The 12,652-nt window shown below is 40.7% G+C and overlaps 1 protein-coding gene across 1 annotated transcript in view; it reads right to left on the bottom strand.

Annotated features, from left to right (window-relative positions):
* The window catches only part of LOC311430999 (ethanolaminephosphotransferase 1-like), a 56,529-nt gene that overhangs the window by 20,269 nt on the left and 23,608 nt on the right, over positions 1-12,652 (bottom strand). Inside the window, exons 4-5 of the mRNA XM_084508049.1 lie at positions 11,990-12,064; positions 6,809-7,077 (exon numbers count right to left, since the gene is read on the bottom strand). Coding sequence (XP_084364175.1) covers positions 6,809-7,077; positions 11,990-12,064 — 344 coding nt within the window. The remainder of the gene's footprint in view (positions 1-6,808; positions 7,078-11,989; positions 12,065-12,652) is intronic.

Below are 12,652 nucleotides of genomic sequence, written 5' to 3'. Positions count from 1 at the left end.
AAAAAGGATAAAGTACTTTTAATCCTTTACTTCTAAAGGCACACAATTTCACTTATCATCTCAGTACAAATGCAAGTCTCCACATTACAGGGCCTCACGCTGCCATCACAAAACAACTCCTTGTAAGTAGTGAAGCAATGCTCAGAGTAACGTTCAGACAAAATGGTTGAGAAGTCAGCAAGCAACTTGCTGATAATTGATATGATTATTTCTGCAGCTCAGCACCCTGAACTGATCATACCAAAATAACTATGAGGGGGGAAAAAATCTAAGTTCACCCAAAATCATCACAAAATTCCATTGAATGTGACGAAATCAAAGGATGAGCAGGGAGCTGATGTCTTGCCCAATTTTTGATTTGTTTGACAGAAAACATTGTTACAGGATAGAAAAAGAAATAAGTAGTCGAACTTCATTAAGACTGAAAGGACCCATACACAAGCCCCAAGCCTAACATGCTTGAGTACTACCAGCTTCAGTAATGATGTAAATGTAGTTTCTGCTCTCTGTTGAGAGCTAATTTTGAGACCCAGGTGAGGTCAGAAACCTTAATGCAGTCAAAACCCTATAGCTCCTATAACAAAGCTTTCACACCCACAGACTTGTAGCAGTGCTGCCCACCAAAGGCTTACAGCACAAATTTGACCAATTTCCACCATTTTAGGCTTGCAACCTGCAACTACAGCACCGAACGTGATGCAGCAGTTCCCAGGCCGTTTTGTCCTTATGCCACCCCCTTCTGTGCCCTCCTCATGCCTCACTACCAGCTCCTGCTGGTGAGGGACCAGCTGGCACGGCTTCATGCCCCACTCCTGCTCTTGCTTCTTTGGGTTTGGGCTGCTGGTAGTTTTTACTACATTCTGTGTTTCTTCATTTATAACTTTGACAAACACATTTCCAGCCTTCTAAATCAAACAAATGCTTTAATGTAAAGGTACACAAAACTCTTTTTTTTTTTTTTTCTAGATAACAGGCTAAAATCATACATTAGCAGCAAAACGCTGCTGTTGATTAAACTTCCTATTACACTTAGATACTGCTATACTTGACTTCACTTACTTCTCTGTATCTAAATGCGAGATTCTTTACATAATTTGCAAAGAATTTGCTTGAATGGGGCACTGCAAGACTGCATGAATGAACTGCCTGTGCAAGGACAAGCAAGAGAACTGCAATGGAGAAAAGCAGGCACTAGGACGAAAATGCTATCATAGGCCATTGAAAAAAAAATGGCCTAAATGAAGGATGTGTACAATGGGTTTTACAACCGAGTACAACAGAGCTAACATTTGGCTTCCTAAAGAAATTGCATTATGTTATCTATAAGACATGACGGTTGGACTCCTGGCCCCAAAAGAGCTGAGGGCACAACTCCAACTGGCTTTGACAGAGCCTGAATTTACCCTCACACGTTGAATTCTGAACAGATATTTTTGGCAAGTGATGAAAGGGGAACGTCAGTATTATCCACTATTACAGTCAGTATTTTTGGCAGTACATTCATGAGCATCGCTGTCAGATGCCAGCACACCTCTAGGAACAGGAGCGCTGATGCAACAGGCTCTCTAGGGAATCCCTGTGCCTTGGGACTCGGTGATTCAGCACTCATGGCTACGATTGTCTCACATTGAGCAGATGTTTTGTATGAGAAACACTCTTTGGCTTCAGCTCTGTGGTATTGCATTTTTTAGAGAATTTTAACTGAGGCCCCAGCATCACTGAAATTCATAACAACAACCACTTTGACTTAGCTGCGGCACTCTCGCAGATCTCCTTTAGAAAGCTGGGAAGATGAGAAACTGGCTGTGTCCCTTGATCTAAGCTGTATTAGCAAAAATTGAAGATTGTCAGACAAAACCTAAGTATGTTGATAAGCTGTATAAACACAAGTGTGTTTTAAAAGGCACTGCTGGTAAAAATAAAAAAATAAATACATACATACATAAAGGTAATGTAAAGTTGTGTTCTGAAGTGCAACTGTACAATTCAGCTTGAGAAAAGATGGCCAGGCTTTTTGTTCCCATCTCTGACATTGATTAGATTTAGTACTTTTCATATGTAAAGCTAGTATTTAGCAAGTACTTTTAATTACAACGCTTTGCAAAATGAGAAGTCCAATTTAAATAACATAAGTAAGGACTGTATTGCAAGTGAGCATCAGACTTATACAGTACTGGATTCTGCAGCATCTGACCAGGCCAATTTTTGCTTTGTCAAGGCCTCATCTGTGAGTTAATAGCACTTAGTGCAGACAAAAAACCTGAAAATAGATAGTGTTAATTTGTAGGTTAAAGTGTTCTGCACACATGCTCATCAAGTATGCTGCATGTTGTACTACACAAGAAAAATCAAACATTTCCTCATCACTTTTTAAAATACACTATGCTTTTAAATTTTTAGGATTACACCAAAACGGTATTAATTTTACTGCAATATTCAGTTTCACTAGCATATTACAATAATATTAATTGATCATGTCTTGAAATGCTTTCCATTAACACTGTACTAAAACTGAACATCTAGAGAGCAAATTCATTTAAAATACAAGTTTATGTTTCCTCCTAAAATATGACATTTTCTTAAGAGTAAACTTGAACTACTCCAGTGCACTCCTACCTTTAAACTAAATAATGATAAATATTACTTCTTCACCAGAAACACAGTCGCTTATTTTTTTCTTAGGAAAACACTGAAGGTAAATGTTATTTTAGCCTGAAATAAAAGGACGCTCAATTCCTATAATGTGACCAAAGAATGACAGATGCACATCTTTATTTATCTTTTTAATATACTTTTTTTTTTGTCCCTCAGAGGAGACAGACATTTTTAAAAGCTGTGATGTGCATTGCTCTGGATTTCTTTGTTGATTGCTGAGATGCTGGCTGCCACAGCACTTCCCAGGAAAAGGGAATATGAGAAATATGCCAGCATAAGTTTTGCAAACTGCTTGTCAAATGAAAGCCTGATACATAGCATCCAAAAATCTCCTTCCCATGTTTTGATAGATACTGAAAGGAAGGACAAAAGTAACTTCTACAATGTTGACATTGCCACCCGTGTCATACACTTCATTTATTTGGAGTTTCAGGGCAAGCAGAGTTTTCTCACTGGGAAAACGTACTGGGACTGTATGTGGGACTGTCCCAGGCAGGCAAGCAGACATGGGAACCAACAAGGGAAGCACCCTAGACTGAAAACTGGGGGCTTGTGGTCTGCATCTCCGTGCCATCAGACTCTACCATACACAGAGCTTCTCACCATCCACTCCGGGCAGTGGCAGGGCAGTGCGGGAGCGAGCAAAGAGCTGCCTGCTTCCTTTCACGTCTGATGTTTGTGCTTTCCTGCTTTTTTTCTTTTTTTTTTTTTTTCTTTTTTTCCTAGCTTGCCCTCTTGGCTGGGAATAATGAGAGGAGGGAATGTGCAAGCCACCTGGGTCACTGCAGCTCTCACAGGGTTCTTATTTTCACTTTTAAGCTGGTATTTAAGAAAACCAAGGGCACGTCCCTGTTACACTTGAGGCAGGTGTAAAGCTTACAGCACTGATGGCAGCAGAGGTATCACAGCATCACAGTAAAGAAAGATGAATACTCTGCTCCCCTCCTATGAACTCAACTGCAGTGGCTTATAAAAAGCCACAGCAAAATTAGGTAATACTACATTTTTCAGCGGAAAACAGATTTTTAAATAACCAAGGGAACGTCTGTAAAAATTAACACATGGCAGGAAGCCCAAAATTGTCATTTCTCAGGAAAGCTTTGTCCTTTCGTCTCCAAGAAACTTAACTTGCAGGTATTATATTCGCTTTCTTTGGTTGGGCTTGTGACCAAAAAAAAGTCATCATTTTCACTAGATGTATCTGAGATGAGTTCCCACAGAAAGTACCCGGGGTTTCTTTTTAAGCCTCACCTGCAGCCCATGACTTTGGGGGTTTCTAATAGATGTGTTCACTTGAAAACATACCAAAAACTGTCTGGACGATGTGGTATCAGGAGGCCGCTCTTCCTGCATCTCTCCCTGCCTGCAGAGGACAAGCACGGGACAGCTTTGTGCCAGGGGGAGCAGAGTGGGGAAGAGCTGGGCCCACAAACACAGCAGTCCTCTGTCCGACTCTCTCAGACCGATCACAGCCATTTTTCAGGTTTACACGACACAGCTTCCTCTAAATGGCTGTCTGCTGTAATCAAAGCTAATTGGAGTGCCAGCTACAGCCCAGCTCCCATAATTAGGTTACCAGTTCTGATGAGTCATCAAAGCACAGAAAAATGTGATCTGCATAAATCCCACCAATTTGTCTGTTCATAATGAGGCACTTTTTTCCTGATGAACAACAGCTCTTTTAATACCACAGCTAACACAGAGCCGGTCAGAGAGGGCTGCCTGTCTTTATATACAGTGGAGCTGACTCGGCAGCAGCGTCCTGGGAAGCTACCTGCCAGTTAAGTTTTCATTAGGGTCAACAGTTACTTAACTGCACTGCTTACCTTAATTACAGTATTCCTGAGCTTTGTGACAATAATGAAGTACAAAGCCCCTGGGTGCCATACATTTTTAAAAGCAGAAGTAGGGGACGAGACCACCTGAATGTCTGGCATGCCGATGCGATAGCATCATATTGCCAGTGAAATTATTTAAGACAGAGCACAGAGGCAGCTTGATAGGAATGCCATGGAGGAAACCCAGAGCTAACTGCCTGGAATCAGCCTGAAAGCAGCCTGCAAGTACTTCCTCACCCTCTTCCTCTGCAAGCAACTGTGGCAATGTCTGGCGGATGAGTAGAGGGGAAAACAAACCAGCCAAACAAACAAAAAAATGCAAGGGTAATTTTGTCTTTACTGTTTATCGTTAGCCATTTGCTACAGTCCTCCATATCCTCTCCTCCTAGTAGCTGGAGAAGAAGAGCTACATTTATTAGTGCACACATCATATGACATTGCTGAACTGGTTTACAAAAAAAAAAAAAAAAGAGAGCAAGGCAATGTCTGGTGGAGAATTGGAGAATTAAGATCTTTTACCAGACTGATTAGTACAGCTGGAAAAAAAAAAAAAATGTATGGGCTTTCTGGTGTGCATAGTATTTAGTTTGTACTAATGAAAAAAAAAATACTACCTTGATCTACAAGTTATATAATGCTTTTTTGTTCACAGACAACCACAACTACAAAAGTTAATTTTTACAGATGAGAAAACTGATTTACAGAGCACCACTGTTGATGATTGTACTAAAAAGCATTAAAAATTTCTATAGTTGTATGTTTATCATTTTGACTATGAAAAAAAAAATCATCACAGAAGTACTAGAAAGAAAGCATCCTGGACAGCAATCCAGCATCAAAGGGGAACAGGAAATAATACTTGTTAGCACCTTGCATGCGACTTAACCAAAACAGTTTACAAACTTAACCAAAATTAAGCCTCGCCGCAGATCTGTGAGGCAGGGAAGTGTTATTAGCATTATTTTCCAGATGGGAAAGCTGTCACAGAGGCCTAGGTCACTAAAAGCCCCGGCAGCGTGCACAGTACTGCTCCATTAGTTGATAGCCACTCATGTTTATCCACTAACGCAGTTCTGATGCTGCAGCAATCAAAAAGAGCTTTCTACATACGCACATTTATATCTACAGTGGTCATTTGAGCAACAAGTGAAATCAGGACGAACACAGCCACTGCTCTCCGGCTGAAGGAACTTCACTAGGAAGCCTCACACAGACAGGGCTGAAACTTGCAGACCAGCTGGCTGCCTAATGTCTTCGTCCTGAGCCAGCTCCTTCTCCCAGAGCCTGTTTTCTGGGGGATGAAACAGATGCACCACAGCTGGACCACCGTCTCCGAGCTGTTCTCAAACCACTGGATTCTGATTATGTTTACAGCAGTACATCTGCAGCCATTAATTCAAATACTCCATTTCCATTAAAACACGTATTTGAACGTCTGTCAAACTTCTTTTCAATTATGTAGAGTTGGCTGTACCTTTCATCTCATGCCTGTGACAGGAAGCCGAGAAGACTGGGAGTGTGCTCCTCAGGCTGCAAGAGCCTGGCTATCTCAGAAGCTGGTTAGCCCCCAAATCCAAGCACTGGCCCCTTGGCAATGCAACGAAGCTGCTGCTACTACTGCTGCTACTACTCACTCATGCCTTTGGTCATGTTTCTGAGGAGGCCCACCTCATGGCAGGGCTGTAAGCCATGCAAGGAGTCACCTGTGAGCTGGCTGTGGACTGACAGGTTATCTGTGTTACACCATGCCCAAAGAAGAGGCCTCTAACAGGACGACTTTTTCACAAGTGTAGAAGTCACTTGACAGCAGTTAGCGCTCACCGTACAGTCCAACACTATTGACAGTACCACATGCCACGTCAGAGGTGGTAGAATTGGCCAGGCCTAGCGATGTATAACTGTACAACTACTGTTAATAAACACTGTTTGGACTGATCTGCATAGTGCCTCGTAACCTAGTGTTTGTGGGAAAATTGCTTATGGCTTTAGAGAGCATAATAATTTTTGTTAATATCACAAATCAAATGCAGTTAAATGACATTCTCACGCATGCCATCTGGCTGCTAGGCTTGCAGCAAGTTTTTTCTTTCTCCTGCAAGGCAATGAATCCCTGATGCTGACAATTTGCTTGAGAATTTCCCTTCTTTGCAAATGCAGGAAATTTTTTTGAATTACTTCTAGGGTTATGCTATTTCACATTCAAACTCTCAGCCAAATATATTTGCCTTGAGCTATATTTTTCTATTTCTGTAATATTATGAAAACACTAACATAGTTAAAAAAATAAAAATAAAACAAGAATGATAAATACTTACCACTTGGCTTAGATCGTATCCCCAAGGAAGAAAAAGAACTCCCGTGTTATATTTCTCCCAGTGTGAACACATAAAGTTAAACAAGACAATGCTTAAATATATATACATTGTATATACAGAAACTCCGGTCTTCCCATTGTCACGGGAACAGACAGAAAAAAAAGAGAGCACAAAAATGGAGGTAGCCCAGCTATCCAGCCCATGGTCAAATAGTTCTCCCAGAGGACTGCTGGACTGAGTCCTTCGAGCATGTTTCCCATCTATGGAGTCTGGAAGGGTTGGAAAAGGAAAAGAAAGAAAGAATTATAGCACAACAGGAGAAGTAACTTTCTTCACATAGACTTAACCATATATATATGCATATGTATGTATATATTTACATACAGTTCACTGCTGTATATAACATGGGAAAAATACACTGCAAAGGGAAGCACAACAGTCTTTTCAATACCAACACATTAGGATTGCTCATAAAATATTTGCCTCAGTTCTCTTGTAACTTTGTCCTTACCTCAGTTCTTCTACTGAATGCCACCATCCTTACATGCTTTAAAAGGACATTCATAATTACTTGTCCCCAGTGGCCTTAACACACTTTCACATCAGTCCATGCAACCACCTTCTCAATAAAATCACAGAGAAGTGTCCATTTGGCTCCACAGCCATCCATTGGTGTTGTGGACTATCTGAGACTTCAGGCTCACAAAGTGTGCTTGTGGGGTGGATTCACCGAGGCAGTTATGCTACCTGATGCTAAGGGCCCCAATGACTAAATGGAGCCAATTTCACAAAACTTATTTGTGCGTGTGCCTACCTAAGATATTTTAAAGAGACTTTTGGCTGAAGTCTGAGGATACAAGAATACCTTACTGTTAAGCTGAGTTACATGTTGATCGCTTAAGTGTTTGAAAGATGCCCACACTGCAATGGATCTCACTTTGCAATACGGTTTGACAGCATGGCTTGAGTCGATCTGAGTTCATTGCCACTGAGCAGGGAAGGACCCGCAGCTTGCTCAGCTAGTGGAAAGACACCCAAACATGAAGTTTTCTTCTGGTTCTGGGTCACTGAACAGAGCTGGCTCTGTGAGTGTACAAAAAGCAGTGGAGGTGCCACAAAGGAGGGACAGGGATGGCAGGGAGGAGGAGGAAGGTCTAGCAGCTGTAACTTTTCTTGGCTGCATTGTCAAACCACGCCCTTAGCCTCTGCTCTGAGGCTGTGCTGGTGAGCATTTGAGAAGTATTTTCTTGTTTGAGTTAAGTGTAAAAACACAGGTTGAACCTCTTTGGAAAAAGTAAACAGAACAAATCTTACACAAACTGCTCACTGTAATAACACAGAAAAAGATTTTTTTATGTTGTTTGGAAGGTACTATAGCTAGCAATTATTAACTACCGATAGCATTATTAACCCATAGCTGACTGAAGGGACAATTCAGCAAAGTGAGACCAAAGAATCCACAGCTGCTACAGATCACATGCTACTTACTTCTCTGGATTTTTTGGCAGCACTCTGGGTTTTGTTCAATGTAAATATACTTCAGGGATCTAAACCAGGAAAACATGAAATTTCATTTTGTCACAGATTTTAGAATATCTCCCAATTGTAATACCTGAACAGCTGTGAGATATCCTCAAGTCCAATACAAAGCTCTTGAGACAGTTCTTATAACTCTAAAAATTAAAGATCTCATAGGGGATTTCAAACATGTCTTGCCCCCGTCTTGAGCCATATTCTTTCTCCGTTAACATTGCCATTGAATTAACAGCATCTTACTGATATGTGCAGAGAGAAGATTGTGTATAAGCTTGTGGTTACTTGAATAGTGTAGTATAAATGTAAAAATTCTTTACTAAAGGTTGCTTCTGAAACTTAGGTTAGCAAATAGGTACCTAAGCATTCCTAAGTATTATATGGTCTTTTGTATTTCAAGAGAATTCAGTCATATGGGTAATTCTTTTTTAAAATGAGAATGAAAAAAAGGTTCATATATTCATAAATTATTTTAGGGTGTCACCAAAAATACTCACATTAGATACTAAAATATGCACATCATGGTGAAACACTGTTTTTTGTTTTGTAGGGATATTTTATTAAAAACTCTTAGACTCATAATAGTATCAAGAAATACAGAACTTATAACAGACATGGGGAGAAACATGGGCCTCACCTCGAGTACTGTGTGCAGTTCTGGGCACCACAGTATAAAAAGGACATGAAACTGTTGGAAAGTGTTCAGAGGAGCGCTACGAAGATGGTGAAAGGCCTTGAGGGGAAGACGTACGAGGAACGGCTGAGGTCACTGGGCCTGTTCAGCCTGGAGAAGAGGAGGCTGAGGGGAGACCTCATCACAGTCTACAACTTCCTCGTAAGGGGTTGTCAAGAGGCAGGAGACCTTTTCTCCATTAACACTAGTGACAGGACCCGCGGGAACGGGGTTAAGCTGAGGCAGGGGAAATTTAGGCTGGACGTCAGGAGGGGGTTCTTCACAGAGAGGGTGGTTGCACACTGGAACAGGCTCCCCAGGGAAGTGGTCACTGCACCGAGCCTGTCTGAATTTAAGAAGAGATTGGACTGTGAACTTAGGCACATGGTCTGAACTTTTGGGTAGACCTGTGCGGTGTCAAGAGTTGGACTTGATGATCCTTAAGGGTCCCTTCCAACTCAGGATATTCTATGATTCTATGATTCTATAACTTTATAATACATGCATAAAAATGTTTTCATAAAATCTTTATCCACCTTTTCCCTGTGGTTTCACTAGCTCTTCAAGGTATCATAGAAACATAGAGTCACAGAATGGTTTGGGTTGGAAATGACCTTAAAGATCACCTAGTTCCAACCCCCCTGCCATGGGCAGGGACACCTCCCACCAGACCAGGTTGTCCAAAGCCCCATCCAGCCTGGCCTTGAACACCTCCAGGGATGGGGCATCCACAGCTTCTCAGGGCCTTACCACCTGAGTGAAGGATTTCCTCCTAACATCTAATCTAAATCTCCCTCTTTTAGTTTAAAGCTATTCCCCCTTGTCCTATCACTCCACTCCCTGACACAGTCCCTAACCAGCTTTCCTGTAGGCCCCCTTAGGTGCTGGAAGGCTGCTATAAGGTCTCCCCAGGGCCTTTTCTTCTCCAGGCTTAACAACCCCATTGCCCTTAGCCTGTCTTCATAGGAGAGGTGCTCAAGCCTTTTGAACATATTTGTGGCCCTCCTCTGGACTCATTTTAATACATTCATGAAATGATATATCCATATCAACAGTATTTTCTGTTTTAGGTGTCATTTTGCAATCATTCATGCCAATAACAGTGCATGTTCAGTAGTGGACATACACTTCCCCGTGTTTCCATTGCTCTAGAATTCTTATATGTTGTCTCAGGAAAGTTTATAAATATTCCATTTTATTAAAGTTTACATAACTTCAAACTATTAGAATTCAAAATAAGAGATAAAAGCATTCAATTTTAGGGAAAGTATACCAAACCACCTTAACAAGGGGGAAAGAAAGAGCAGCATGCTAGAAAATTTGGAGAGAGTAACTGTGTCATTAAAAAGAAGCTGAGAGAGACTTAAGTTGCATATCTGGTTAGTTATTATGGCTCTTTGCAATCTTCCAATGGGAAAACTTTGGCCATGAAGAATTAAATCTGAGACTAAATATTTCATAAAGTGGCTTGGACAGCAGACACAAAAATCTGCATATACATCAGTTCATTATAACTTTGACTGTCAACATTATACTCCTGGCCTTCCAAGCATTCGGAACTACAGGCCTCACTGGCAAATAGCATCTACATTAAGAACCTCAGAAGCCAAATTTCCAAAGAGCTTTCTGGGGTGTCGTATAATAACAGCTCCAATATGGAATTCCTATTTATGAAACAATAGCCACTTCATGACATTTCCTACAGTTACAAAACAAATGGTTTTCACAAAAGAAACTACGGCTTCTGCTAATGATTAGAGAGAGCTGTTAGGGAAATCTGGCTGGTAATCAACTTCAAGTGATGGTTGTCCCAGTGATTTTTAAGGTACAAATACGAAGAAATTCTGGACAAAATAATTTTGGCCCAAACTCCCACTTGAATGTAAAAAGCCAAGATACTCACAATATAGAGAGTATAGATGTATGCACAATGGGATACACCCAGGTTAATGAAGATGTCTCTACATGCACAGGTCTAGTATCAAAAGCAGTCAGTATCTTTGCCCTGCACTGCAGTGTACATACAGAACACGTTTGTATCTAGCCCAGATATCTTAACTACAGCACTCAAATATATGGCTACACTGTGCAGTGAAGGTCCTTACAGGAACCAGCTCCAAAAGAGCTAACGCACCTGCACAGCGCAGTGTAGTCCATGTAAACATACCAGCTTGAGTCCTCCCAGAAGGAGCTCTGCAGCACCATGCTCTAGATTGGCATGGGTTAGCTTTGCAGAGAGAGCAAGACATCCATCTGATGTCCATGTCGCTCCAAGATGTGCATCAGTCCATATCTACAACTGAACTCACTGAGGTGTAGCTTCACAAAACTGCACAGCAAAGTGTAATGGACCTAGAAATATCAGTATGCTGTAAAATATGGAATATAAAACAGAAAATGGTTTAAAGGTGTTATTGAAGAAAAATAGCCACAGGGGAAGAAAAAAAAAAAAAAAGATATCCCCATGAGAAGCTCAAGCTGGTCATCCCACTCATACCATCTCTCCTGACACACACCAAAGCGCCTTAAACACCAGGTTAAAATGCTACATTCATTTTCCTTTTTCTCTGCTTTGTCCTTTATTTTCCCTGTCTTTGAAAGCACTTTCTGTTAATACAAGTGTCAGGTACCTCCTCAGAATGTCACTGCTGCGTGCCAAGAATTTTTATGAAACCCAACAGCAATGACTGCTGCTATGTAATGATTTCTATTGTTCCTCTAAAAAAATTGAACTTTACAGATAAGAGCTATAGTCATAGAAGCTTTAATATATCATTAAAAATTGGTGGGTTTTTATCTTATTTTTGTGGTTGTTGTCGTTTTGTTTGTTTTTGTTTTTGTTTTCATCTCAGAGAACAGTTTTGGGGAGCAATAATTTATTTACTGTAACTCTTCATCTTGGAATCAGCCCTAGCAACTAGTAGATAAAACTACGTGACGACGTCAGATGTGTGAATCATTGCATTGTACCTTACCTAAAGCATAAGCACAAAAGGTGGTAAAAGCGCTGAACAGCCACACCCAGGTTGGAACAAGTCCAGGACTGGTACCTGAAATAAATTGGGTAGTGAGTCAGCACAGCAGTGGTTAATATCAAAGCAATCCGCCAAGATATGCATATACATATACACAAGCTGCCACTGATTAGCCTACAATGGCAAACAGAATTAAATATTTGCTTTTGACCTTCAATCAACTTAGGTCATCAGCCAGCTCTGCCATTTCAAGCAAACAATGACCAGGCTTGAATATATTTGTGCTGTAAAGAAAAGAAGATAAACTAAAGGTTTTTGGTCCTGAAATGAATTTAGTATTGCACAAAATAATAATAGAAGCTAAGCAACAATTTTCACAGGTCATGGGAAGAATACCCATCAAAAATAGTTTATGCCTATGCAATATTAAAATAATAATAATAACCTTTAAGCCTGATCATTTTTATTAGCACCAATATGGGTTTTGTATGGCAGTTTTAACATACAGATCTGAACAGGAAAATTTTGCCCTTAGACTAGGACAGATATTAGTACCTTTTTTTTTTTTTTCCTTTTGTAAAGGTGCCTAACATTTTTAATGAATCTGGGAAAGGAAGCTGAATTAGACGGAACATGAGGTTCTGTCACTGCTCTTCTGACAGC

The sequence above is a fragment of the Aythya ferina genome, assembly GCF_964211825.1.
Source record: "Aythya ferina genome assembly, chromosome: 2".
In the NCBI taxonomy this organism is placed as follows: domain Eukaryota; kingdom Metazoa; phylum Chordata; class Aves; order Anseriformes; family Anatidae; genus Aythya; species Aythya ferina.
The sequence above is the reverse complement of the archived record's forward strand: the minus strand, read 5'-3'. Positions and strand labels throughout refer to the sequence as shown.